This window comes from Fusarium flagelliforme, assembly GCF_020744385.1.
Source record: "Fusarium flagelliforme strain FIESC 12 MPI-CAGE-AA-0113 chromosome Unknown B0J16scaffold_4, whole genome shotgun sequence".
In the NCBI taxonomy this organism is placed as follows: domain Eukaryota; kingdom Fungi; phylum Ascomycota; class Sordariomycetes; order Hypocreales; family Nectriaceae; genus Fusarium; species Fusarium flagelliforme.
Window position 1 is genome coordinate 636,494 of NW_025763506.1, and position 24,481 is coordinate 660,974.

Sequence of the window (24,481 nt, forward strand, 5' to 3'; positions counted from 1 at the left end):
ACGCTTGAAGGAAACAAACGAATGGGTTTAGCTTAATATTGAATAAAAAGAATGTGAATGGAAGACAATGAAGAAGAAAAGAACAAGTCGAATCGATCAGGAGCAGCTTTTCTATCCGTAAAGAGAGGCTGTGGAGCTTGAAATTTCGCATTCTGAATGCGAAAATTATGGCGCTAGTGATGATGGCTTCATTGCGGCCCACCAATGTGACGCGGACAGTGGAACACTGGGTCTTATTCGAACCTATTGGCATGGGCTTGAGTGTCCTTGAGATTGTCTTGTTTCATGTAATTTTCAGAGTAGCTGTGATTGGCGACACTTTGTGAGGCGATGGCTGAAGCATTCAGTTCTGGAAGCCCGAGTGAGGGAACAATGGGGCTCGGACCTAATAATAAGATGGCTGAGTACTTGATATCATCACGAAGGGCGAAAAATCTGATGTAGGCTTAAGAATGTCACTTCTTGACTTTTCATGTCATTTCAATTGCCTATGTCCAGCCAAGGACGCTCTCGCCACGATTGATCCCACGCGATGCCCTTGTGTAGGCGTAGAAGCGAAAAAGAAATTGACACAGCACGTATCCAAGAACCGGACCAACGTCTGTTGCTCACAAAAAATGAATAAAAATGCAAAAAAAAAGGAACCACGATGTTTGCAATCGTTTTTATAGGAACAGCCCGATGCGGGGGTCGAACCCGCAACCTTGAGATCGCGTACTCGTAAGAGTCTCACGCTCTACCGATTGAGCTAACCGGGCGTGGCTCTGATTGGTTGAAAAACAACCTCCAGATCTAGCCTCAAGTTCTCCAGTCCCCTTGCCATGTATCCAGGGTAGAAAAAGAGGCAGAAAGAGAGACAGTATCGCCATGGTTCTGAAGTCCATAGGCTGAAGTTGACAAGATGTCCCTATAGAGATGAGTCCTCTTGAAGAATTGGTTCAATTACCTGTATGTACAATTGATGCTGGCTGAGCTGCCCGTGGCTGTTGTTGTTGCTGCGTAAATTGTCTCTCTTGATCATACGAGCAACTCGTCATGATATGATGGTGAATCACCCGAGTTCTAGATTGACAACCAGCAATAAGACATTAAGAGTATGCGATAGACATAAAGAGTAAGCAAAAGAGCTTGCATACAAAGAAACAAATTGTCATCAAGAGCATCTTGGTCTTCCTTGAGCAAAGACCGCCTTGACCAGTCCGAGATCACATGGTAGAATGCTCCTCGTCAAAGGAAAAGGAGCTTGACTGCACCTCGGTACTGCTAACCCGAAAGGGGCCAGCATCGGGGAACCGGAGCAGACCAGCATTTCCCCGAAGGTGATGCGAGTGGTTGGCGCTCCTTGAGCGAACCCACTCTTAGCGTGAGCCGATCCTTTGTTGATCTCCACAGTCGCGACAACCAACACGAGCCGAGACGTGACATGGAGTCCCTGGCATGATATAGATTCGGCATCTCAACAAATTGATGCTAATATCTTATCTCAAAGCGAGTTTTCCGCGTACTCGGATGTCGGACCAGTTGCAGTCTTCAAGGTCGACAGCATGGACCTCATCGTCTTCCAGACTTCGGGAGGATAGCTCCCATGAATCCAATAATCGCCGCTTGAAGTCCTTGATATCAGCGAATAATTTCTCGCGAGCATATTATTCGGACTGATGCATTTTATGTGGTAGTACACAGGATGGCCTGGAGATGATGCCCAGATATCTTTATCTTGAGACCCGGCTCTTTTTATGATAGCAGGGCTAAAATCGAGTGCTTCAGCGAGGTCAGCTTTGACGCTGGCAAAATGGATGGTGAACTGATTGGCGTCTCCAAATAAAGGCGGTACCCCAGAGAGTTCCAGAGCATCGCGCGTGAGGCGAGCCTGGGCGTGAATCGATGCCTCTATGGTCTGTTCTCGAATGCTGCCGCGCACTGCTGCGGCGATTGATCCTATGGTGCTGTCATCGCGATTGTGGATTGTATTTGCTGGTATGGTAGCCCAGCACGGGAACACGGCGTTCTGTATATATGCCCCCTGGTCGGGAAACAATGAAGGTGCGCGTCCTCGAAGGTCATAGGCATTGCCGATAGTTAATGGGCGATTCGAACCTTTTGGGAAGAGGGCTGAAGTGACCATGATGGCTAACCAGGCGACGATAGCGTCTGACTCACTTACGAAGAGGTCAGGATTGTCTTCACCGAGGGAGTCGAGAGCACTTCTGCGTAGTTGTTTGGCGTAGACTCCCGGTAGAAAGATCGCTTTGCTTTCAATAGTGCGCCACCAGATCAGACCGAAGATGTAGTAAATCGCGAATAAATAGATCCTCCAACCAGTGACCTGTTGTTCCTCCAGTGGATGCGACTGAGTAAAAGCAGGATCGGATCCAGCAGTCGCCATGGGATCATCACCTGTGGACAACATTGGTGGGATTTCTGACATACGTCCAGCTAGCGAAAGACTCCAAGCATGGCCAATATGACCAAGACTAATTCCATCGACAGCAATATGCGGCCAACAAATCGAGACCAGTGTCGCGTCGGTGAAAGAAACAACATGCAGCGTCAACTGTGGATGATCGGACTTGAGGTAATCATCTAGACAGCGTGGTGTACCAGGTGGGACCCCCAGAGTGGTGAACTCAGGATGTTGGTCTTGAATGGAAGGCTGTTCTGGAGTTGGCTTGGGGAGTTTGGCTGCCAAGGCATGCTCATCTATGCTGATGTCGAAGGTATCATGATGGAATCCAATAGCAGGCCGTTCTGAGTCGAATATTCGAGGAACATGAATTTCCAGTTTCCCTTTGTCCTAGTAAATATCAGAGAATATGTCGCCATTGATTTGCGGTTGTTTTAAGACTGACATTCATACGAACACGCCCACCGAGTTTCCTCCATCCAGGTAGAGCGATAACCCGAGCCAAAGATACTCGGAGCATCTCAACATCTAGAACATCATTGAATCTGAGTGTTGAGCACTGCACGTAGTTCCGCAATAGCGGAGTGTCATCGAAGTAGTAGACTGGTAAAATAGTGTCGGTCGGATTTGTGGGATAGCTGGAAGACTGGCGTGTTTGGCCTAGAACGAAGCGCCTGATAGTTTGTAGTGCCATCTTGACTCAGTTGAACGAGTTTTGGCAATTCGTGAAAATGGCACAATTATTTAGAAGGCGAAAGTGGAAAGAAGTGGAGGTTATCACGACCTGAATTAACCTGTGTAAGCAAGTGCTTACCATGATGGACGATACAGGCCAATGGCATCAAACTGATACGCCATCTCACTAGAGACGCTGACGTCCATGTAAGCTCAGCGACCACGACCATCTGAGGGGTAAAAGAACTACCACCGAGCTGATGGCCATGGTCTACCAAGCTACTGATGTGTGCGTACCAGGCAAGAGATTGACAAAACCTCGCTTACACTTTATCCTGACTATTCTTACCATATGGCCAGAAACTTAATAATAACTTCGGACGATTATCCTTTCCTAGGCTAAGAGATAATGAAGCTGTCGGACATTCGACGACCCAAAAGGCAGACAGGCCTAAACTGGTACAAAGGACGTTCTAAGCCAGTCGCGTCTTCCATCTGCCTTCCTCTTTGTGTACGATAAGAACAGCTTGACTTTCAGGACTGAACAGAACTTCGACACAATGAAAACAGTAGTTCAATTTATTGTTTCCTGTTGCTGAGCTTTGTTCACTTGAATGCAGTGGCCCGTATGCTTGTTCCTTTCCAGTGCCATGATCCTTTGTCTCTTTGTGTCCGTAAGCACATAACATGGCACTTCCAAGAACGCACAGTTATTGTCGAAGAACACAACGTACTGGTCTTTGAAGTGCCAGAGAGTGAAGCATCCATCTTGGTCTATAAAGTCATCGTGGATTCCTCCCATCTCTGGCACTACCATCAACACTACCACAACCTCCACTCACAACAACCTCAACTCACAACAACCTAACTCCTTCTACTCCTGGTGAGTAAACTATCCCATCAACCTACTAACTTCATCAAATATAAACAACTTCATTCCTATCATCTTACATCAATCAACATGGATAACAACAATAACAACATCTACAACGGCGAGCTCGTTGAGCAAGCCTTTGAGATTATTACCACCGTCGGCCGAGCCGATGGTGTTTACACCGACGAACAATGGGAACTTGTGATCAACGCTGGTGAGATGATCAGCGATCACATGGGTGGCGCCCATGGACTCACAATGGTAGAGTATAAGATCCTGGAGATGTTTGCCATGGGAATCGAACTACCTAACCAGCTGCCTTGGCTCGAGAGACAGTCTGATGCTATCCGACAGCGAGCTGATCGTCCTTTGACCCAGGGCGAAGAGCACTTCTTCCAACTTGTGGACGACATCGTTGCGACTTACGACGATATCATCCATGGTGAGGTAATGATGGCGAGACAGAGACAAGCAGAACAAGCCAATGCCCCGGAACCTCCGATGGTTGATGCCATTCCCCCAGGTGAGAATATTGATGCTCTTGTTGACCCTATGGCTGAAGCAATGGCTATACGCCTGCATGCAGCTGCTAACGCGCCTCCGGTTATCCATACTTCGGCCCCGATGCCCATCCAGTTGCTGAATGCACCTCTCGTGGCACCCCCGCCAATCCTGATGCCCGATTGGATTGCAAGTGCGGCTGTTACTAATGCTCAAATGCCTACTTCCTATCTGACCACTATTGCTGCAGATGGTACTGTGTTAGAACAGCGTGTCTTCCTTCCTACCGTGGCCCCAAACAACACCCCCGAGAACCCTGTCAATCAGTTTGATGCGATCAATATTGACCAGATTCCTCAGCAAGATGTGCTTGGTGCTATGAACTTGGACCCGGCTGCCATGAACTTGCAGCAGGCTGCTATCAACCAGCGAGCGCTCAACCAACAGGTCATGAGCTAACAAGCAATGGACCAGGCGATGAACCAGGCTCTTATCAGCCAGCAGGCCGCCAACCAGCAGGTTATTGACCTCCAGACAATGCAGCGGGTTGTTAATAACCAGCAGGCCATCCAGCAAGAAATGGACCTAGATATCCAGTACCACATCGCCAATGCCATGTTCGATAATGACATGAACCCCAACGCCCAGTACCACAACGGTGATAACAATGGCAATGGTAACGGTAACGGTATGTACTAAGTCGCCCGCAGTGAAGACAGGGGATTTCTAACGATCGGTAAGTATGAGTTGCTGATGTGTTCATCACACCAAGGTACATCAAGGAAGTTGCTGTACAATCCTAGGGATGGGAGAGAAGAGATGAGGGAAAAGCAAGTTAGCGACGGGCTGGACCTGACGCTTCTATAGACTTGGAGGATGTTTAGACAATCAATTGACTTTCATTGTAACAAAATTATTTCCCTATCTCAAAATGTAAAGTATTAAATTAAGATAGTCTTCAAGCTTAGCCATCACCATATCATGACATCACTGAAGTAACGTTAGATTAATCATAATATGTCTAAAACCTAAAAGACTTCTAAGACCTGCTTTCTAACTTACCAAGCCAACAAGTGATGGTGCCTTGACTATATACGACTTCTATTTGGCATCTAAACTGGAAGCATGGCCGCAGAGTCTTGGCTGTGGTTACTCCCACAACTCATTTTGGCTCGCCAAGTATCATGGGTCCTGAAACCAGATAAAGGTCGTATCCTTTCAATAGGCTAGCTGTATTTTACGCTTGTAGTTAGCGGAATTGATGTCGCTTCTAGTGTGGAATCTGAATGCATCCGCCAAGACATTCTTACCAAAAGCATCATATCTTGTCGCACCTACTACACCGCTACGGCCAATGACAGAAATCACAGGTGATATATTCCTACTGTTTCTTGTGTTACTAGAGTACTTGTTTATTGTTAAAAACCCAAGCACGTTGCTGTGGAGAACGTTGGGTCATGTATAAAGAAAGGTACCCTTGATATTCCTTGTCGATCTTAGACATCCATTCGCCACTCTTCTCTCCAATTCTTTCTTGAATTGCCTCAACTCTTCAGCCACTATGAAGTCTTTCACTATCTTTTCGACAGTAGCCTTTGCGACCACCGCTTTGGCCCTATTATACAAGCGCGATGAGTGTTCAGAAGCTTGTACCGACGCATACAACGCATGCACTCAAGAACCTGACGCCAGCCAGGCCTTTTGCGCGACTGAATATGCAAACTGTCTAGGCTTCAACCCTTTCCTGGGACAATCTTCTGTTCCTGAGCCGACTGCATGTTCCGCCGGAGCCACGGGTGCGACAGGTGAATCGCCTTCAAGCACATCTGCCTCAAGTGCATCAGATTCTAGTGCATCAGCTACTGTCACAGTGGCCACGACTAGCACACTCCTCATAACACCCATCTATACAGTCCCAACCGGCAATGGAGACGGAGAAGAAGAAACCCTAGCAACTGATACAGGAAGTCCCAGCACAACAGAGGGAACATATACCGTTCCTTACACATATGACTGCGTATCTGAGTGCAACAGCGACTACAACACCTGTCGCACAGCTCCCAATGCAAACAGGGCCACCTGCGCGTCCGAATATGCTGAGTGTCTCGGTTACAACCCCTTCAACAGCGAGGGATCGCTCGTTACGCCTACTGGATGTTCTGTCGCTTCTGATATCGTTGTACCTACTATGTCTGGCGCAAGTTCAGCGCAGTCGACGGCATTAGTGTCGCCGCCACCTATGCAGGACACGACTATGGAGATGGCTACTACCTTTCAGCAACCTATAGCTACTTGTGGTCCTAGCGAGTGCACTTATCCTACTGCGATGAATGACGTAGCTCCGCCGATGGGGAATGAGACACCTGTTGTTATTGTTGACGGTGCTGGAAGCCTTCAACCTCTGATGGTTTTGGTTGCAGCGGCAGCTGTGGTTGCACTATGATTCCTTTGTTATCGTCAAGAAGTATTTAATATGAACCCATATTGATCTATTTATTCAATCGAATTACAGCTGAGAGCAATGTATGTGTTGCAAAGGAGGAAATCCGCTCTGCACAGCGTGTTGTCTATTTCTAATACGGGTCGAAATCATGGCCTTGCTTGATATAGCAATACCGAACTGCTGCCCACTTTGGATCTTGCATATCATCCCTCACGTCTTGGATTAGTCCAGCCGCTGGTTTCTTAATACCTTTAACTGGACGCCCAGTGATAGCCCATCGTACATTACCGCATTTCTCTGGCGTCCAAGCATGTTTCTGCTTGAAGCAAGGGCATAGAAAAAGCACCGAGGCATCTCCTCGCCAGTGTACATCATCCAGAGTTAGCTTGTTAATGCCCACTCTAGTCATAAGATATTCAAGCAACTTTGTACCAAAATCCAAAAGAGACACAGCATCGCCTTTCCAGTCGATGGAGTCACTAAATGTCGGACGCCCATGTGGCCATTGGATCCAATATTCCAGGTTCTCCATAGCCTTGATAGCTTCTTTGTCGTCAACGCATAATGCAACAACAGGAGCCATGGTGTCAAGGACCTTTCTCATGATGTTGGTCCATTTGATATGAAATTGATTATAGCTGAGTCCGTTCCGTCCGGCCTCATCATACAATTCGTGGTACTCTTTTATGATGTTCTTCTTTATTTCTTTTTCTGGCAGGGTCATTGCCTTCTGCAGTACCCTTAGGAGCTGGCGCAGAGTGTGTTTCGACTTCCTCTTAAAAGAGTCGCCGTGCTTAATCATGGTGACCTTATCCATCACGCTTTTATAGATCTCGACAGGTACACTTGCCATGATGAGGCTTCACATGGCCTGTTCCTTTTGTGATCTCTCTCGGTAAAGCTCCATCTCGATCTCCGCCTCTTTACACAGTGAGCTATGCGGCATGATGATAGCATCCTCCGAAGGGGAAGTCCGATCTTCTCCACAGGCTTCCTTAATAATTCGGGTTCTCAAAGCGCTGTAGCTTTCAACCTCGGGAGGCACTGCTCTATCATCATCATAATCTTCTTCTGTGGGATCCATAGTGTGCCATATCTCAAGACCTCGCGCAATACTGCGCACAGCAGAGTACCAGTCTAGCCATTGCTCCGGAGATTCCAATTTTTGGATCTTTGGTATCTCAATAGTCGATCTTATAGTATTTGATGGTATAATCGTGGGCTTCATGGTGGTAATAAGGCTGAGTAAACAGAAAATAGCTCATGCTGTATGCAAATGCCAAATTGAAGTTTTTAGTGGTTAACTGATTACTGAGGCTAGTGAATTTCTCGCGAAGGTTTCGGGGCCAATCATGGAAGGTCCACGTTCCTACCTGTAGCACGACTTCGATAAACTGTCTCTATTTATTACATTATGTTTCGTTTGTAAATCTATAATCTATATAACTTGTATTAAATGTGAATGTAGAGTAAAATAGTCATCTTCACTGATCGGTATCTGCAACATCCTAGCCCTCAAACTGCTGGTTTCCGCGATCTTGGTTCTTGAGATCAATCTCATCAATAAACATGCAAGTCAACAATCCAACAGCGCCAAATCCAGTCATGGTGTAGAATATGGTTCGGAAAGAGGTGAGATACACACCCAGCACTCCACCAAGTGTCTCCTGTGAAACATTGAGCGAAGGAAGCTCTTTGATGAAGGAAACAGCCCTTGAAGCATCAGCGAGAGGTGCCAATGGCCCTTCAAGTTGCATCGAGCTTGATACGATGGTCTTTGCGAAGACGGTGTTGAAGATGGCAGACGCAATAGTCAACCCGATTAAGCCTCCGAACATGCGAATTGTGAAGAATTGGCCGATAGCGACGCCCGTATCTTCGACTTTCTTGACGCTGGCTTGCATTGGCAGTAGTTGGAGACGGAGCAAAGCAACACCAGTTCCCCAAATGACGGGAAGTCCAAATAACATGGATGAGGGTGATCCCACTTGGAAGAGAGCCAATATACCGGTTCCCAAGATCAACAGAGCCCAGGACAATCTCAAGAGCCAAGTGTATCCGCCAAACAAGGGAACCATCATCATAGAGAAGACTGCGATGACAACGCTGGTGATGGAAGTGGGTAACAAGAAAACAGCAGATTTGATAGCTGTTTCCAGATAGACTGCTTGGTAGATCAAGGGCAGGTATTGCAACAACGAGACAAGGATCGCGCCATGGATGAAGCCGCCAATCAATGTCATGTTCGCAGTCTTGGAGTGGAAAAGGCGATGGGGCATGATTGGCATCGCCGGCTTGGACTCGTACCAGACAAACACTGCAAGGACCAAGACACCCAACAACATCGGAACCAAAGTCTGCCACGAACTCCATGGGAACAGAGATCCCGCCCAACTGAGTGGTAAGACGACTACCGTGATGCCAGAAACGACCAAGCCCATACCAATCCAGTCGAGACGCTCGATATTGCTAGCATCGACTTTGATGGTTCTCAACTTCAGAAAGAAAAAGACCAAAGGTGCACCAAACCCAAGAATTGGAAGATTCACCCATCCAATCCATCGCCAGGTGGCATAAGTAGAGAACAGCGCGCCGACGGAAGGACCCAAGATATTGCCAACTGCATTCGGAATACCCATCAAGCCAAGATATGTCGCACGCTCCTCCAATGTTGTCATGTCAGTAAGAATGACCTGAACAAGAACATCAATACCTCCACCACCAAAGCCCTGGAGAACACGGCCAACGATGACAGTCTTCATGTTCTGCGCGACAGCGAACACGATTGACCCGATAAAGAACAAGCCGATACAGGCGTACAGTGGCGGTTTGCGACCGAAGGCATCAGATATGCTTGCCCATACTGGCTGCATTACTAGACCGCAGAGTGTGTAGGACAGGTTTGCCCAGAAGGACTCCAGACTTGAGCCGTTGAGCTCATTGGCTATGGACTGTGCGTGAGTTAATATGGTGGTGGTCAGATTGGGCTGAAAGGAGGTTTGCTTACTGGGAGGGCGATGCCAAGTGCTGTGGCATCAATTTGGAACACGAAGAGGATGGCAGCGAGGCCTATGAAGGACAATTTGAAGGCCAGCGATTTCTTCTGTTTAGGCTGGCTGTCATCATTTGGCGGTACCTCCAGATCGTTTGCTCGAGGCTTGGGTTCGGTGGCATTTTCTTCAGTCTTTGGGTGTGGACTCGTCGCCATTACAGACATCTCTACCTCATTATTTCCAGACATTTTGCGATGGGCAGAGTCAATGCGCCATCAATAATCGTAGTGTGAGCTGAGTTATGTTTTAATTGTGAACTGAGTTTTGTTCAAATTGCGGGTGTTCTTTACAGCGAGGCCTCCCTGAAAATTAACTGTAACGGGCTTAGTCTGTGGACTGTGGACACTGAACAAAAGGATCATTATCCCAGTAGACTGCGTGCCGTTATCCGCGATTTGTGCAGAGAGCAATTGACCAGCGGCCTACAATACGCGATAGTAGGCACTGAGAGAAATTGAGTCACTTGGGCGACGATTCGTAGGGGAATAGCAGGTGATGGGAGAAACTCTGCACGCTTTCACGGCCCGTACTCCAGTGTTTGCACAATTCAAGTGTGTTGATGTGCATGCATACCAGGTGGACCTAACCCAGTTCCATTGGCTCATGGGCTGCTTGCTGTGGGTACCTAGGCCTCGGTTATGCATTCTAGCATAACCCTTATGAAAGCGGATAAATTACAGCGATTAGCGCTTACTGCTTATTTCCTTCACGATGGCTGGCTTGACACAAGTCAAAAACTCAAAGATGACTTCAAATAGTACTGCGCTGGCGAAAAAGAAGACTAAGGCCAGCGCTCCGAGAAGGCGGACTGGGTGTCAAACATGCCGGTCAGTCAATATTTGATAATAGCCAGTGTATTAACGACTAACATCATAGTAGCAAAAGGAGGATCAAATGCGATGAGACGAGGCCATCCTGTACAAAATGTGTTCAGGCTGGATGGAAATGCGATGGCTACCCGTCAGAAATCGCTGTCCAAGTTAAATTGAGCAGTAGAAGTGTCTCGCTGCAACCGTCAGCGAAGCCTCTTTTGTCAATCAAAAGCTACTCAATCCCGTTCAAGGTCCCAGGAAGCCAACGGGACCGTCAACTGCTCCACTATTTCTGCGTCCAGGGCTCATCCGACATATCAGGCTTCATTGCCTCAGACTTCTGGTCTAGGGTCGTCCTCCAAGAGAGCCATCAAGATTCAGCAGTGCGACAAGCACTCGTTGCCATGAGCTCACTGCATCTCGACTACGTGACATCCGATTCAGCGGAAGGTCAAACAGCAAGCGTGGAAACGTTGACACATTACGGGAAGGCCATTCGTACAATACGAAAACGACTTTCGCAAACGACAAGTGATACTACTAAAGTTGCACTTGTTTGTTGTATCATCTTCTACTGCTGTGAAAGTGCGTTGGGTGGCTGGGATGCAGCGCTTCAGCATCTAAGCAACGGCCTTGAACTCTTGAAGAGCTACTCCAGGAGCGCCTCTTCGGGTACAGATGAGGGCATTGAAGAATTGAAAGCAGTTTTTGAGCGACTCGATATGCAGGCTAGCTTCTTCCAGGATGATCGTGTACCCCTCTTGAGCTTACCAGACTGGAAGGAATACATCACGGCGGTACCGGAGAAAGGCTTCTCTGATGCGCAAGAAGCTCATGGAACTCTTGTCAAGCTCCAGTCATGGCTCTATAGCTTCGTCAACAGACATGTCGAGCTTCATGAAGCGAGCGTTGAGCTTCTCAGTCCCCATATCTTGGATGAGAAAGATGCACTGGTACAGGCATACAATCGCTGGAGTCATGCGTTCGATGACCTGGAAGATGCTAAGAAAGAAGATGGACAGGATACACATGGCCTTCAAGTGCTACTCATCCACTTTCATATCTGTCAAATGATTTTGGAGTCCAAGTTCCCCGTCGATGAAGAAGTCTTCGGAGCTTCACCAAACCCCACTGCGCACAAGATATTGGACCTAGCAGAAACACTGCTTGACTATACGACAAAGCTCAATTCTTCACCAAGCGCAACGCAAACTCCACGTCGCAACTTTTCCCTGGAAAGTGGCGTTGTTGCTCCGCTATTTGCGTTGGCTCTCAAGTGCTTAGATGAGTCGGTAGCTACGAGAGCGGCAGGGATGCTGTCCTCGTCACACAGAAGGGAGGGCTTGTATGACGCGCAGACCATGGCACAGATTCTCACCCAGCTAAGAGTCTCGAGAGATGGTGAGCCCGGGATTAAGGAAGAAGTTCAGAGTGACAACGGGATTGTGAGTGCTTTGGAGTATCATATACCTGGAAGTTATGAGGGTGGCGGGATAGATAAGCTGCTCGCTTCAATGAGTATATAGAACGTCATAATCACAATGAGCAAGACAGCAAAACCAAGAAAATTCATCGATTTCAGCCATTTTCAAGGGTTTTGATACACGTTGGGAGTATAGCCAATAGTAAGAGTGGTTGAATAGCCTACTGTCTCAGTCAGCATTGATGCCTTAAAAACTCGAAACTCGGCTGAGAATCCCTTCCTGTTAACCATCTTCCTTTCCCCTCACCTCATCATATCATCCAAGCAAACATCTTTCCCACAATGGAATCCACAGAAAATGTGGACGAGATTCTTCGTGTGTGCACCTATCACAGGAGCGAGTACGATGACCTTTTGGTCAAGACGCCAAAGGGGAAACTCCAAGCTCCGTTCATACAAAACACGTTCGAGAAACCAGACTTTGCGAGTCTTGGCGACCTAGATCGTCTTCCACAAGAGCTCATACAAATGGCACTTGAAGAGTTGGACATCGTTTCCTATCTCAAATTTCGAGGCGTCAATCACCGCGCACGCAATCTAGCAACAGCTGGTCGTGACTACACTATCATTGTCAACCATGGCTTGGCGGGGTTGAAAGCACTTCTCAGAGTGCAGACAGCCCAGCGATTCACTCTATCCCATCTTTACCAAGCCCTCATTAATCCCAAGTGCAAATACTGCCGCAAATTTGGACCTTACCTGTCCCTATTCACCTGCAAGCGCGCCTGCTTCACATGCATCGAGATCTCAGCCCCGCTGGGCGCCATTGCTATCCCCGCACCCAAACACTTCTGCCAAACAGTCAAACTATCCAGAGCCCAAATTGAGCGCGTCTGTGAACCCAAGCTACGCGTTGTATCCGGCAGCCACTATGCTGTAGAGCCATGGCCAAAGGTTAGAAAGCCACGCTATGTCGTCCGTTGCAAAGATGCGTTTCCAAAACTGCGTGCTCTGAATCCCAAGATTAGGTCGAGGGATATGGAGTTGCCGCCACCACATCAAACTGTTCTGGATGTAGAGCACATGTACTCCTTACGGTACATGGCTTCCACTGCATTTCCGTGGTATGATCCTACTCGGGATAAGCTCGACAGTGGGAGGAGCTGCGCAGCATGTCAATTTCGAGTTGAGGACCATGAAAACGGGGCTCCGGTCTTTTCCGTCCCACCTTGGGGTTACAATGACAGGGATAGAATCTACACGGATGAGGAGTTTATGGAACATTATAGGTCGTGTACCTTTGCTAAGAAGCAGTGGGCTGACTTTGTGAAGGACAAGGATTTCCGAACTTCACAGTTTACGAGGGCCGGTGGCAGACATCCGAATCCATTTCTGCAATATGAGGATTACTGAGATGATGAACAGATTGAATTTGGAGATATAGTATTTCTTATCGCTTAATGTAAAGAAAACAGACAGATTAAACGACAACATTAGCGACCAGATCAAGCCTGTTTCAGTGCCTCGTTGATCTCCTTCTTGTATTTTGCGTTGATAGCCCGGCGATTCAGCTTTTGCGTCGCGGTAACAAGGCCCTATTTCCATCGTCAGCTAATGATCTTATTCAAGAATGAGGAGTATCAAAACTTACACTCGCAGGAGTCCATTCTTCAGGAGTGATAACCACTTCAGCGACAATCTCCATACTCGATAGACCTGCCTTTCTGCCCGTCGCTTGCAGATCCTTCAGCAGGGCTTGGCGTACTTTCTTGTCACTGTAGATACTGTGTTCGTCGACACCGAGATCTTTAGCCATGCTCGTAAGAACAGTCTCGTTGGGCATGACAACGACGATGGGTCGGGCGTGTAAAGAGTCGGCATACACCATGGCATTCATAACGCCCTGAGCACCGCGATAAATCGAGTCAAGCTTCTCTAGAGCGACGTATTCGCCGCTTAGGAGCTTAACGATGTTCTTGACACGATCAATAATTCGCAGATGACCATCCTTATCAAACTCTCCCACGTCACCTGTCTTGAACCAGCCGTCATCTGTGAAGCTTTTCTTGGTTTCTTCTTCATTTTCATAGTATCCCATCATGACACAAGTGCCTTTGATCCATATCTCTCCCTGCGGTGGTGTTGCCTCGGCTGAGTAACCGAATTCGGGATCTGATACAAGCTTGAGTTCCGCGGAGGCTGGGATTGTACCTATGGAATGCAGAGTAAACTCGAGAGGAGATCCTAGAGCTCCGGTTGCACAAGTCTCAGTAAGACCATAACCTGTGAACATAGGAGCAACAACCATAGACATAAAATGTTTCGTCGAAAGCGATATGGGACTTCCTCCATTGAAGAGGAATCGGATCTTTCCACCAGTCATCTCACGAATTTTACCAAAGACAATTCCGTCAAGGATGCATGCACCAGGGAGGTTATGCTTCACCATGAAGCTCTTGTACGCAAACGCACGCCAAAAGAGAGTCCTAAAAATGGCATTATCGTTCAGTCGTGTCATGATTCCCTTTCTGATCGTCTCATAGACCTGCGGTACGCCGGGCATGACCGTGGGCTTTAGAGCTCTCATGTCGCCCTCGCAGTTTCGAACAGAGGTGTCCGATAGAGTCCTAGGGTTTCCGTAGCCGATTGTGCCGCCGATAAAGAGGCCTAGGTTCTCAAGGGCCATTTCTAGGACGTGAGCGAGGGGAAGGTATCCGAGGAGAACTTCGTTGTGTGTAACGCAGTCCGCGACGCAGATGTATAGGCCGGCAACTAGGAGCCACAGGTTAGCGAGGATTGTTATTGAGGCCATGTCCACTCTTTACTTACCTCCTGCAACCAGGTTCTTATGAGCGATCCGCACACCTTTCGGGACACCGCCGGATCCCGAGGTGTACATGACACAGTACAAATCCTCTGGCTTAGGATAAACTGGTTCTACCATATTATTCTTCCCCAAATCACAGGCCTCATCAAAACTGATGACTTTGAACTTTGGATTCGCAGCCTTGAAAGATTCCAGAATGTCAAGACCGTCAAAGATGGATGCCTTGTTAACAATGATGGTGTGAACCTTTGACTTCTTCAACGGCTCGGTAGCAGTCTTTAGCAGATATGGGTCGATGTATAAGACCTCTGCTTGACTTTGAAGAAGACTGTGTTCTAAACCACTTTGCCCGAGAGAGTCGTAGGCTGTGACGATGGAGAGGGATTGTGTGGCGCAAGCATGAGAAGTAGCTATCCACTGCGCGCTAGTATCGTTAATATCAATACCCAAAGATTTCATAGGTTTACATACCTTGAAGATCCAAAAAGAAACAACTTATCCCCCGGCTCGAGCCCAAGCTTCCTCAATCCCGACCCAAGCTCCAAACAATGCTTCTCATACTCCTTATAAGTAAAAAACTCAAAAGGCGTCAATTCGAAAAAAGTCCAGTCTTTCTCCACGAGCTGTACTTTTCCATCAATCTTCTTCTCGATCTTTTTTGTTTCTTTATGGATCTTGATGAGCTTTCGCCATCCTACAGCCCTGGCATCGGGGTGTAATCGTGCGCTGCGACGGATAATGTCGAAGATTGTGTGGATGTCGTCAGATGGACGCTCGATAAGACCATCGCGGGCTTTAGGATGACGGCGGGGGAGGGTTTCGTCGGGCTTCTTTTCAGTGTTGGGTGATTCGATGGTGAAGGGTGGTTTGTATACTTGATACAGAGGTGTTACGCCTGAAGTATGCGCCATGGTGCCAGGTAAGCAGTGCAAAAGTTATTTATTCACGAGCGGGATTCAGTTCAGGAACCAGAAAGTGAGAAATAAATTTCGCTATCTGCGTCGCGATCGCGAAACGAAGGGGTAAATACTTTGAAGGTGGTTGTGTCAATTATGGGGCCTCGGCCTCATATGATAATAGTCAGCGCCCCAACAAAACGTAAGACGCGACCCCGGCGCGCTCACTTTATCAGACTTCACCTTCAACCAGCATGATAAAAAGCCCAACCAACAGATGTGCGGACTTCGGCGACATTACTGGCCACCGCACCCATAATAATGCGACATTGTTGAACGACCGAGACATCCGCTGGAGCTGATAAGCAAATCGGGAGCATCCACCTTGACATCAGAAGTAAGCTGACAGGCAGTCATTCAACCAATTGCCGGCATTGGGAGTTAATCCTACTACCGCTTTGGCTTACTTTGATTCAAATGTGGACGCATAACTTGGAAGCCAACGCACTTAATAGTTTCTTCGGAATGCATCTAAGCCAATAGTCTATCACAAGCTTACGATTACCCCAGGATAATCTGCGAATGGACGTCAGGTACTCTATTTCAGCCAAAGGTCTGTCTGCCGCTGACCTATTAGGCTGTTGCAAATCCGGTAGTTAAGTTCTTAAAATAATGCATAAGCACGGATCAACTCATGCCCTGTAAAATAAGTTGCAAACAGGCTGTCGGATTTACGGATTCTGAATACCGCTGTGTAGGTTACTTGCGAATTTGCGGAAGCTTCGGTTGTAACTTAGCTCCGTTTATAAGCACTCTGATAACTCCGGCCTTGAATGTCAGCTTACGTTCATATTGTATCACATGGTCAAAGAAGCTTATATTGGCTCCGGATTCAACATCGGCAGTGCGCTTTGGTGCCGAGTAGACACTGTTCAGATGATGATCGGACACTCGATAATTACCTACCACTGTTTCCAACTTCATACTCGTCGGGTCTATGTAAGAATTGATTAGGAATGATATGAACAAGATGTAAACATATCATCATGTAATGCTACACTGCAGCCTGCCATCTTCCATCACCAAACTCTCTACCCTTAAAAGAACTTCCTAACAATTTCCTTTCATGCTGCCAAGTTCGGTTACATGTATACATCAATGGCGAAGGCTGACAGCGCTCAAGTCGCCGCACAGGGTAAGACCCAGACCAAAGTTGTTGTCTTGGTTGGGGGTTATTCTGCGAATATAAAAAAGCATGGCAAAGTGCGACAAGTTACCTTCGCCAATTCAGTCTCTGATGATACCAAGCCCACCGGCCTTGTTCCTTCTATGAAGGATGATTTGCCTTGCCAAAATGGAAGTGGCCGGGCACAAGAGGTAGCTTTTGATGACTTGGATATAGTAAGCTTACTGTACATCCAGTGGGAAATGGTAAGTGACCACATGATGCAGACATTTCTACTTTCAGCGGGATTCATGACAATGATTCCCATTGGCAGGCTCACCCTGTATGTAGGCGCTGAATAACCCTTGCTGGCTGCACAAATATCCGGCGGGATTAATGTTAACGCGTAGCAGGCCCCTACGTAAGCAATGAGTAACAGCCTAAACAACATCATGCCATCAACACTGCCAGAAGTGATTTAACCTCATTTTATAAGCCTTGTTTTCTTGGTAGCTTGACATCAGAAAAATGGGTGGCGGCGATATCAATGATCCTTTCACGCCGGAACTTTCGGAATTTGTCACCAAGAATATTGACGAGTGGAAGGTTGCTGGCATCGCTATAGGAGTCATCGATGGAGACGACATTTTCTCAAAGGTTGGCTAAGTCACCATCTAGATAACACAGATCTAGCTAATGCTGTGTAGGGGTTCGGGTTCGCGACTCTGCCTAATGTTCCGGCTACACCAGAAACGCTCTGGTATGGTGGATCAACAACCAAGGCATTCGTGACAGCAACTCTGTCTCAAATGATCGAGAGCAAAAAGTACCCCGAACTGGCTGATGGCTGGAAGACTCGAGTCTCATCAATCATCCACGACGATTTCGTTACTCAAGATGAGTGGGCGACTAACAATATCACCCTCGAGGATCTAGCATGTCATCGCTCCGGCTTGCGCAATAATGATGTAGGAGTTCGAACACGCGACAAAGACGGCTCGCGGGACATTAGAGACATCGTACGCAATTTTAGACACCTTCCACTGGCATGGCAGCCTCGCACACAGTTTGACTATAATAACGAAGGGTATGCGACACTCTCTTATGTCGTTGAGACAATCACCGGGAGGTGGCTGGGTGATGTTCTCAAAGAGACTATCTGGGGTCCTCTCGAGATGACATCTACATATCTCGACTTGCAGCAGGCTAAAGAGGCACCTGGCCATTTGTCAACAGGCTACTATTGGAGTGATACAAAGCACAAGAAGGAGAAGTATGTGGCCATTCCTTACTTACCTACAGAAGTCAACAGTGGAGCTGGAGCAATCATCTCTACTGTCACGGACTATATGAAGTGGATCAAATGTCTGCTGCGCAAACAGGCGCCGCTGTCGAAGGAGGTACATGATGACATACGGAGACCACGAATCGTTGATAACCCGGAACCCTCTCGCGGAATGGATATCTCCATGTATGGACTCTCTTGGTGGCGTACATCTTACCATGGCCACGCCGTTTACTGGCACTCTGGGTCAGTGGCTTCACATGGTACTTTGATCTATTGGCTTCCGGATCTAGACTATGGAGTTGTCATCCTTTCAAACTATCCCAGCGATGTGAGAGACATTATCATGCGTCGACTGATCGATGATAAGCTCGGAATCCCAACGAGTGAGCGTTTTGACATTGTCAAAGAGTAAGTTCGACATTCTTTTACCTCAAGGCCTCGTCTAACCTGGCATATAGTTTGATAAGAGCACGAGAAGAAAGACAGAGAATCATCGCTAATGCAGCGACTACACTATTCCCAAATCTACCAGCCAAGCCTGAACCATCGCTCGTCGAAATCGACAATCTCCGTGGAAAGTACCACGCCCCGGGGTATGGAACTTTCGAGTTTCTGCGATATAAACTTCCACGGCAAAAGGAAGCGAGTAAGGATCTCGTTGCGGTACGTACAGACACGTTATGGAAGTGTCGTGCAACACTTCGTCACGCGTCTGGGAATTTCTGGGTGATGTTTATCTCGCTACTGGATGATCCATCGAGGGGGCCTGATGCGTTCTTGGGTGCTGAGTTTCGATATGGCGTCGATAATCTGCCTTGCGAGCTTGTTATTACGTTTCCGACTGGGGACTATAGCCGCGAAACTGTACTGAAGAGGGTTAGATGAGTCGCCCTTTCATGCGCTGGTGGGAAATACATCTTGACACTCTCGAGTCTGCAAAAACTCTTCTGATTATACTGCGGTCTATATTTCATGGTAAAATGTACTAAGAACTCCTAAGCCCAAACCGAAGTTCAGTGGGAGATATCTGCTAGAACCCAAGTCCCATGCTCAGGCTCATCAAGTCCTTTCCACATCGTCTTCGTAGCCTCATCTCAGTTAAGAAGAGTAAGTGAAGTCAACCTGAACAGGGTTGTGGTCAGAAAGAATGTTTCCATCAGGCTGAACAAAAAGCTGAGGAACATAGTTGAAAGAAGTAGCAGTAAGCTTAACAGAGCTGCCAGATCGGTAGCTACAAGACAGATTAGCACATGACTTCCAATCATCCTTCGAATTTAACTTACAAAACCTTGTCGACAATCTCACACTTGTTGTTCGCAGCGGGAACCTTGCAAGGGTCGGCAGCAGCTCCAGCAGCAGGGAACTTTCCTCCGTTGATCAACTGCACCCAAGCATCACTGAAACCAGCGTCTGTCAGCTTGTTAATGCTTCGGCCAGCATTTGTCCATCTGTCGTTGGTGTCGCCGCCGATAATGATGGCTCGGCCATTGGAGTTGGACTTGATGTACTCAAGAATCTGGTCAATGCCAGCTTCTCGGGCCTTGACATCGCCGTCGTCAGATCTATTGACCAGATTAGATTAGCCCACGATAGTCTTGCTGTAAGGCGACTTACCCAGCGTCTGCGTGGAGGTTGTAAAGATCGACTTCAACACCGCCAACCTTCATGCGCATGAAGCTGAAACCCTTGGGGGTCAAGCAATCTCCCGAGTTCAAGTTGCATTTGTTCCACTTCTTGCGAGTGAAGCCAGTCCATGGATAGTTGGCCACAGTGTTGAGACCATCACCGAAGGGAACACCGCCGGAAGTGGGAGTGCGCTCAGGATGGTTGTCAGTCGCGTAGATGTAGGCGTGGTAGTTGAAGTCCTCCTGCATATGAACAATGTCGAATTTCTGGACAGCAAGAGCGGTACCGATGAGGTTAGAGTTGGTCTTCTTGTCACCAGGAACATCGTTGCCGTTAAAGATGTCGGGCAGGCCAGCCACGTTGTAGGTCAGAAAGTTGAACTTTCCGGTCTTTTGGCCAAGACAGAGGCTGCTGAGGGCCAGGGTAGAGACCAGAAGCTGGCTGGGAACTGAGGGCATGTACATGATGACTTGACTTGAGATGAAGACGTGAGTAATCTGGTATTTTCACGAACTTCGTCGTCTATTTGAGGAGCGGTCTGCTTGCTACTATATCATGTTGGCCTATGTCAAAGCTTCCTTTGGCTCGTGCATGATGTAGCATCGCGATCAGCACAACCCCTTCCCATCAAGGGTCGAAAGCCGGACTTTACCGCGGGAAAACCCACCCTCGTCTACTAAAATGTACACACCATCCGATATCCAACTTCTCTTTTTAAACTACCGATACGAAAAGGTTTCGCATATGACGGTATAAACGTGCTGTTCAGGACACACGCAGATCTATACTGTTGTCTGACTGGATGAAGGTGCTTATCGACATAGCATTCCCAATTGGGCAATTCGCCCGTTATATGTCAAGGTTCATGGATTTCCACCAATGCATTGCATCACTGGTAATGCACGATGTTACCGAATAAGGTCACCCAACAACATGCACGTGCTTTAACATACCCCGGCCAAAAGCTAAATAGATGCCGGGGCATGGCATTTAAAGACTCAACGTGTGCGATAATGATGGCATTAACAAGTTCTAATGTCTGGGCAATTACTGAACAGGCAAGGTAATTTCCGGTGGATACTAGGGTGTAAACTGTACTTATATGCAATGTCCTCATGCTTCAACGTAGGATTTAGTAACTCAATTCAATCCAGAAAGACAAGATGAAGGCTCCTATCGTTGCAGTCGCTGTTCTCGGCTCTTGCTGCCATGCCCAATCTGGCAGCTCAATTGACCCCGTCCAACCTGTTCTCCTTCCGGATACAGCGGCAGCTAAGAACCCTCTGTCACACCTTGGCGGTAATGGCCCGTGGCATATAGGTAGGGAAACCCCGTGATAAATACAGTCTTGGTTATTAACAAGGTTAGGATCTGATATTACCGGCATTTCATCTGAGATTCCCGAGGGATGCACCGTTGACCAAGCTGCCTACGTATCACGTCATGGATCGCGATATCCTGATACTGGTGCTCACAATGGCTGGCTTGAGATGCAGCGCAAGGTATGAACGAAAAGATCTTGTGTAATGGTCTTGGCTAATACGGAAACCAGTTTCAAGAATCGGATTACAAGGCAACTGGACCTCTGAAGTTTCTCCATACTTGGAAGAGTCCTCTTACCAAGCCCGAGATCCAGATTGCCCAGCTGAGCAAGACTGGATACAAGGAACTGTTTGATATGGGATATACCATCCGAACTAGGTATGCCTATCTTACACCATTTTAGTAATTGATCGATTAACATATGCAGGTACCCGGATCTATACAACGAGGGTGAGGACTTTGTTGTGTGGGCCAACAACTACACACGCGTCATCCAAACCGCTCAGCTCTTCCTGCACGGTTTCTTGGGAACAAACTCTTCGCTTGGCACGGTCGTTTCCGTGACAGGCAAGGGAATGTCTGCTCATCTGGGCGACACCCTTGCTCCATCTGATATGTGTCCTACTTTCGTGGACGATAGCAGCAAGCAGACAGACGCATGGCGCTCCAAGTGGCTGCCCGCCTTCAAGAAGCGTCTGTCCCAGTACATCGAGGGTGATCTCGATCTCGAGGACGGTCAGTGGAATGACTTCCCTTACATCTGTGGCTTCGAGTCACAGATCACAGGCCGTCTTTCACCTTTCTGCAGCACCTTCAACCAGCAGGAGCTAGATCAGTATGAGTATCAGCAAGATCTCCGATACTACTACGGTGTCGGCCCTGCCACCAAGGTCGCCTCCAAGATGATGGTTCCCTTCCTTGATGCTTTGGTAGACCGCTTCGTCGCTGGACCTGACTCCACCGGCAAAGACTTCAACGGCAAGGACTTCAAGATCCCCAAGATCCTCATGAACTTCCTGAACGACGGTCAACTCAACGAACTCGCTGTTGCCACTGGCGTATACGACAACCAGAAGAAACTCCCCACTGACCGCATTGCCAAGGATCGTCTCTGGCGCAACTCCGATATTTCTCCCATGCGTGGTACCATTGCCTTTGAGCGTCTTACTTGCGGGACCACTAAGGGACGTTCTGCAAAGTACATGCGAATCCTCGTCAACGATATTGTCTACCCCGTTCCTTCGTGCAAGGACGGTCCTGGAAGATCTTGTGCTTTGGCAAAGTATTCTAAGATTACCAAGGATAGGCTCAGGAAGAATGGTAACTTTGCTAAGCTTTGTAACGCCACGGATCCTGCTACTCCTTCCAAGGTTCTTGGAGCTAGCTTCTTTACCAACTTGGCTCAGCCTCACTTGAAGCCTGTCAAGCCTTAGATGTCCCAGAATCGGAACGGGATTGATGAGAGTTAAGATAGAGTTAGAATCATACTAGCTAATTTGTAATACATTACTACTTCTATTCGCATACCCTCCAACGCTTCTGTCTTATGAATGGCTACAGAACATCCATCAGGCTCGTCCCATAGCAGCCTTAGCCTCATTGAGCTCTTGCTCAGAGGGCATATTGACAACCAATAAATACAAGACGTCCTATCATTAAGTCAGCAAACGTCAATCGAGTATCTACGTTATAAGGGAAACTTACCTTGCTCAAGAGCATCTTCTTCGCGTACTCACCTGGTGAGTACTCGAATACTGGCCCAGATCTAGAACCGCCTCTTCCGCTCATTCCACCCCTTCCTCCTCGACCTCCTCGGCCTGAGAACAAGCCACTTCGGCCTTGGCGAGCCTTGGTTGGGTCGACATGTCCTCCAGTTAGTAGTGAAATGATAGAGCCACTGTTCGACGGGTGAGATGGGTCAGCGTATCGCGAAGTGAACTCCGGCTTTTGCTGTTGGTTGGCCAAGACATTTTCTGGGCTCTTGTGCGCCTGTCATTAAGTCAGCACGAATTCTCACTTGACCTGGTGATTGAATACTTACAAACTCGGCCTGTCCTCTCTTATCAAAGTACTCTGCGACAAAGTTCTTCTTTTTAGCCACACTAGCCTTGAAGCCCTTGGACTCCTCGTTATCGGCAGCATCAAGTGTATCCAATGTTGGAAAGACAAGAGGTGCAGCCTCAGGAAGAGCGAAATCTCCGTACGTCTTGCCACTGGATCTCTTAAACTTGTCTGCGACTCCAGAGTCTTCAGGGCTCATTCCAGAAGCAATGGTCTTGGTTATGTCGACCATCTCATGGGGTCTTCCAGTATCTTCCCTCCACGTCATGACGAGGCAGCAGAGGCCTCTTGGGAAGAAGTACTCTTCGTTCATCTTGGCTAGGAACTTGTTTGTGCTTGAAAATAGTTAGCATTCGCAATTGTAAAGGGTATGGCAGTCATACTTCTGTCGACTATGCATATCCTTGGTGATCTCAATCGTCAAATATGTAGCTGCACTGATAGCAATACTCGGCGCGAATCCTACAAAAAAGCCACCAATCTCTGCAAAATTGAGAACCTGGATCCAAGGGGAAGCCATCGTCGCGGCATCAAACTTGTCAAGGAAATCAAGCCAAGTGGCTTCATCAATGCCTACATCCTCAAGGGCGGGAGCATATCCGCGAACAAACCCACGGGAGCGATTCTTGGGTCGTCTTTGAGCAAGAATAACTGGCATTTCCAACCGTTGGCCCGTAATGGGAGTTGAACCATGCTCTCGGATGAAAATGGTGGCGAGATCGGCATCGTCCTTTGCGGGCTGCGATGGTGAAGGTTCGCCTTGTGGGTTTGACAGAAGCTCGGTTTGTGTGTCGTCGAGTTCCCATTGTCTTTCTGTCGCGTCTTCTTGAAGACCCGATTGATGATACGAATCTCCCGGCAATTCCTGGACGGGAGCATCATTGCTTGAGCTTGCTTGAGGCTGCTGTGCTGGCGGCGCGTTCTTCTCACTCTTCTCAGCGGCCTTTTTCTCCTTGTAAGAGCTAACACTCTCTGAGACAAGCCCAATACCACCAGCGACACCACGAACAGCTGAACCAAGGATGCCGCCGCGACCACCACCACCTCCACGGCCACCTCGCGAGAATAGAAAACCACGACCACTTCCTCTGTTAGACATGTTTGAAGTGT

The 24,481-nt window shown here is 47.9% G+C and overlaps 14 protein-coding genes and 1 non-coding gene across 15 annotated transcripts; 6 read left to right on the forward strand and 9 right to left on the reverse strand.

Moving 5' to 3' along the window:
• Positions 1 to 601: 601 nt before the first annotated feature.
• Positions 602 to 1,184, reverse strand: B0J16DRAFT_340447 (uncharacterized protein). Its single transcript, XM_046127678.1, has one exon. The coding sequence runs from the start codon at positions 882 to 884 to the stop codon at positions 666 to 668; it is 219 nt and encodes a 72-aa protein (XP_045982404.1). The 5' UTR covers positions 885 to 1,184; the 3' UTR covers positions 602 to 665.
• B0J16DRAFT_t167 lies at positions 676 to 758 on the reverse strand. The gene has a single exon. It is a non-coding gene; the product is annotated as a tRNA-Lys (tRNA).
• Positions 1,185 to 1,420: 236 nt separating the features above from the next.
• On the reverse strand, positions 1,421 to 3,092 carry B0J16DRAFT_286225 (uncharacterized protein). Its single transcript, XM_046124085.1, has 3 exons — positions 3,009 to 3,092; positions 2,850 to 2,963; positions 1,421 to 2,794 (listed from the first exon to the last, which is right to left on the reverse strand). The coding sequence occupies exons 2-3, from the start codon at positions 2,922 to 2,924 to the stop codon at positions 1,484 to 1,486; spliced, it is 1,386 nt and encodes a 461-aa protein (XP_045982405.1). The 5' UTR covers positions 2,925 to 2,963; positions 3,009 to 3,092; the 3' UTR covers positions 1,421 to 1,483.
• Positions 3,093 to 4,040: 948 nt separating this feature from the next.
• On the forward strand, positions 4,041 to 5,257 carry B0J16DRAFT_383828 (uncharacterized protein; the record flags this gene model as incomplete). Its single annotated transcript, XM_046131368.1, has 3 exons — positions 4,041 to 4,901; positions 4,929 to 5,142; positions 5,202 to 5,257. 3 exons carry the CDS (start codon positions 4,041 to 4,043, stop codon positions 5,255 to 5,257), a joined length of 1,131 nt encoding a protein of 376 aa, XP_045982406.1.
• Positions 5,258 to 6,015: 758 nt separating this feature from the next.
• B0J16DRAFT_383829 (uncharacterized protein) lies at positions 6,016 to 6,897 on the forward strand (the record flags this gene model as incomplete). Its single annotated transcript, XM_046131369.1, has 1 exon — positions 6,016 to 6,897. One exon carries the CDS (start codon positions 6,016 to 6,018, stop codon positions 6,895 to 6,897), a length of 882 nt encoding a protein of 293 aa, XP_045982407.1.
• Positions 6,898 to 7,027: 130 nt separating this feature from the next.
• On the reverse strand, positions 7,028 to 7,750 carry B0J16DRAFT_319576 (uncharacterized protein; the record flags this gene model as incomplete). Its single annotated transcript, XM_046125527.1, has 1 exon — positions 7,028 to 7,750. The coding sequence occupies one exon, from the start codon at positions 7,748 to 7,750 to the stop codon at positions 7,028 to 7,030; it is 723 nt and encodes a 240-aa protein (XP_045982408.1).
• Positions 7,751 to 7,759: 9 nt separating this feature from the next.
• B0J16DRAFT_383831 (uncharacterized protein) lies at positions 7,760 to 8,125 on the reverse strand (the record flags this gene model as incomplete). The annotated part of the gene is made up of 1 exon (XM_046131370.1): positions 7,760 to 8,125. The coding sequence occupies one exon, from the start codon at positions 8,123 to 8,125 to the stop codon at positions 7,760 to 7,762; it is 366 nt and encodes a 121-aa protein (XP_045982409.1).
• Positions 8,126 to 8,265: 140 nt separating this feature from the next.
• Positions 8,266 to 10,195, reverse strand: B0J16DRAFT_362465 (major facilitator superfamily domain-containing protein). Its single transcript, XM_046129811.1, has 2 exons — positions 9,905 to 10,195; positions 8,266 to 9,848 (listed from the first exon to the last, which is right to left on the reverse strand). The coding sequence occupies exons 1-2, from the start codon at positions 10,136 to 10,138 to the stop codon at positions 8,406 to 8,408; spliced, it is 1,677 nt and encodes a 558-aa protein (XP_045982410.1). The 5' UTR covers positions 10,139 to 10,195; the 3' UTR covers positions 8,266 to 8,405.
• A 476-nt stretch (positions 10,196 to 10,671) lies between these two features.
• B0J16DRAFT_340450 (uncharacterized protein) lies at positions 10,672 to 12,336 on the forward strand. The gene is made up of 2 exons (XM_046127679.1): positions 10,672 to 10,777; positions 10,830 to 12,336. The coding sequence occupies exons 1-2, from the start codon at positions 10,695 to 10,697 to the stop codon at positions 12,286 to 12,288; spliced, it is 1,542 nt and encodes a 513-aa protein (XP_045982411.1). The 5' UTR covers positions 10,672 to 10,694; the 3' UTR covers positions 12,289 to 12,336.
• Positions 12,337 to 12,486: 150 nt separating this feature from the next.
• Positions 12,487 to 13,598, forward strand: B0J16DRAFT_414228 (uncharacterized protein; the record flags this gene model as incomplete). Its single annotated transcript, XM_046133426.1, has 1 exon — positions 12,487 to 13,598. The coding sequence occupies exon 1, from the start codon at positions 12,528 to 12,530 to the stop codon at positions 13,596 to 13,598; it is 1,071 nt and encodes a 356-aa protein (XP_045982412.1). The 5' UTR covers positions 12,487 to 12,527.
• B0J16DRAFT_303966 (uncharacterized protein) lies at positions 13,480 to 16,068 on the reverse strand. The gene is made up of 4 exons (XM_046124699.1): positions 15,484 to 16,068; positions 15,015 to 15,436; positions 13,837 to 14,957; positions 13,480 to 13,780 (listed from the first exon to the last, which is right to left on the reverse strand). Exons 1-4 carry the CDS (start codon positions 15,921 to 15,923, stop codon positions 13,691 to 13,693), a joined length of 2,073 nt encoding a protein of 690 aa, XP_045982413.1. The 5' UTR covers positions 15,924 to 16,068; the 3' UTR covers positions 13,480 to 13,690.
• A 1,471-nt stretch (positions 16,069 to 17,539) lies between these two features.
• On the forward strand, positions 17,540 to 19,293 carry B0J16DRAFT_286237 (beta-lactamase/transpeptidase-like protein). The gene is made up of 3 exons (XM_046124086.1): positions 17,540 to 17,730; positions 17,781 to 18,769; positions 18,820 to 19,293. Exons 1-3 carry the CDS (start codon positions 17,602 to 17,604, stop codon positions 19,244 to 19,246), a joined length of 1,545 nt encoding a protein of 514 aa, XP_045982414.1. The 5' UTR covers positions 17,540 to 17,601; the 3' UTR covers positions 19,247 to 19,293.
• On the reverse strand, positions 19,294 to 20,581 carry B0J16DRAFT_414231 (Endonuclease/exonuclease/phosphatase). Its single transcript, XM_046133427.1, has 3 exons — positions 19,976 to 20,581; positions 19,645 to 19,923; positions 19,294 to 19,592 (listed from the first exon to the last, which is right to left on the reverse strand). Exons 1-3 carry the CDS (start codon positions 20,449 to 20,451, stop codon positions 19,460 to 19,462), a joined length of 888 nt encoding a protein of 295 aa, XP_045982415.1. The 5' UTR covers positions 20,452 to 20,581; the 3' UTR covers positions 19,294 to 19,459.
• Positions 20,582 to 21,036: 455 nt separating this feature from the next.
• Positions 21,037 to 22,821, forward strand: B0J16DRAFT_303975 (histidine phosphatase superfamily). The gene is made up of 4 exons (XM_046124700.1): positions 21,037 to 21,307; positions 21,356 to 21,489; positions 21,540 to 21,688; positions 21,738 to 22,821. Exons 1-4 carry the CDS (start codon positions 21,151 to 21,153, stop codon positions 22,741 to 22,743), a joined length of 1,446 nt encoding a protein of 481 aa, XP_045982416.1. The 5' UTR covers positions 21,037 to 21,150; the 3' UTR covers positions 22,744 to 22,821.
• Positions 22,822 to 24,478, reverse strand: B0J16DRAFT_303978 (uncharacterized protein). Its single transcript, XM_046124701.1, has 4 exons — positions 23,755 to 24,478; positions 23,352 to 23,706; positions 23,015 to 23,299; positions 22,822 to 22,959 (listed from the first exon to the last, which is right to left on the reverse strand). The coding sequence occupies exons 1-4, from the start codon at positions 24,468 to 24,470 to the stop codon at positions 22,879 to 22,881; spliced, it is 1,437 nt and encodes a 478-aa protein (XP_045982417.1). The 5' UTR covers positions 24,471 to 24,478; the 3' UTR covers positions 22,822 to 22,878.
• Positions 24,479 to 24,481: the final 3 nt, after the last annotated feature.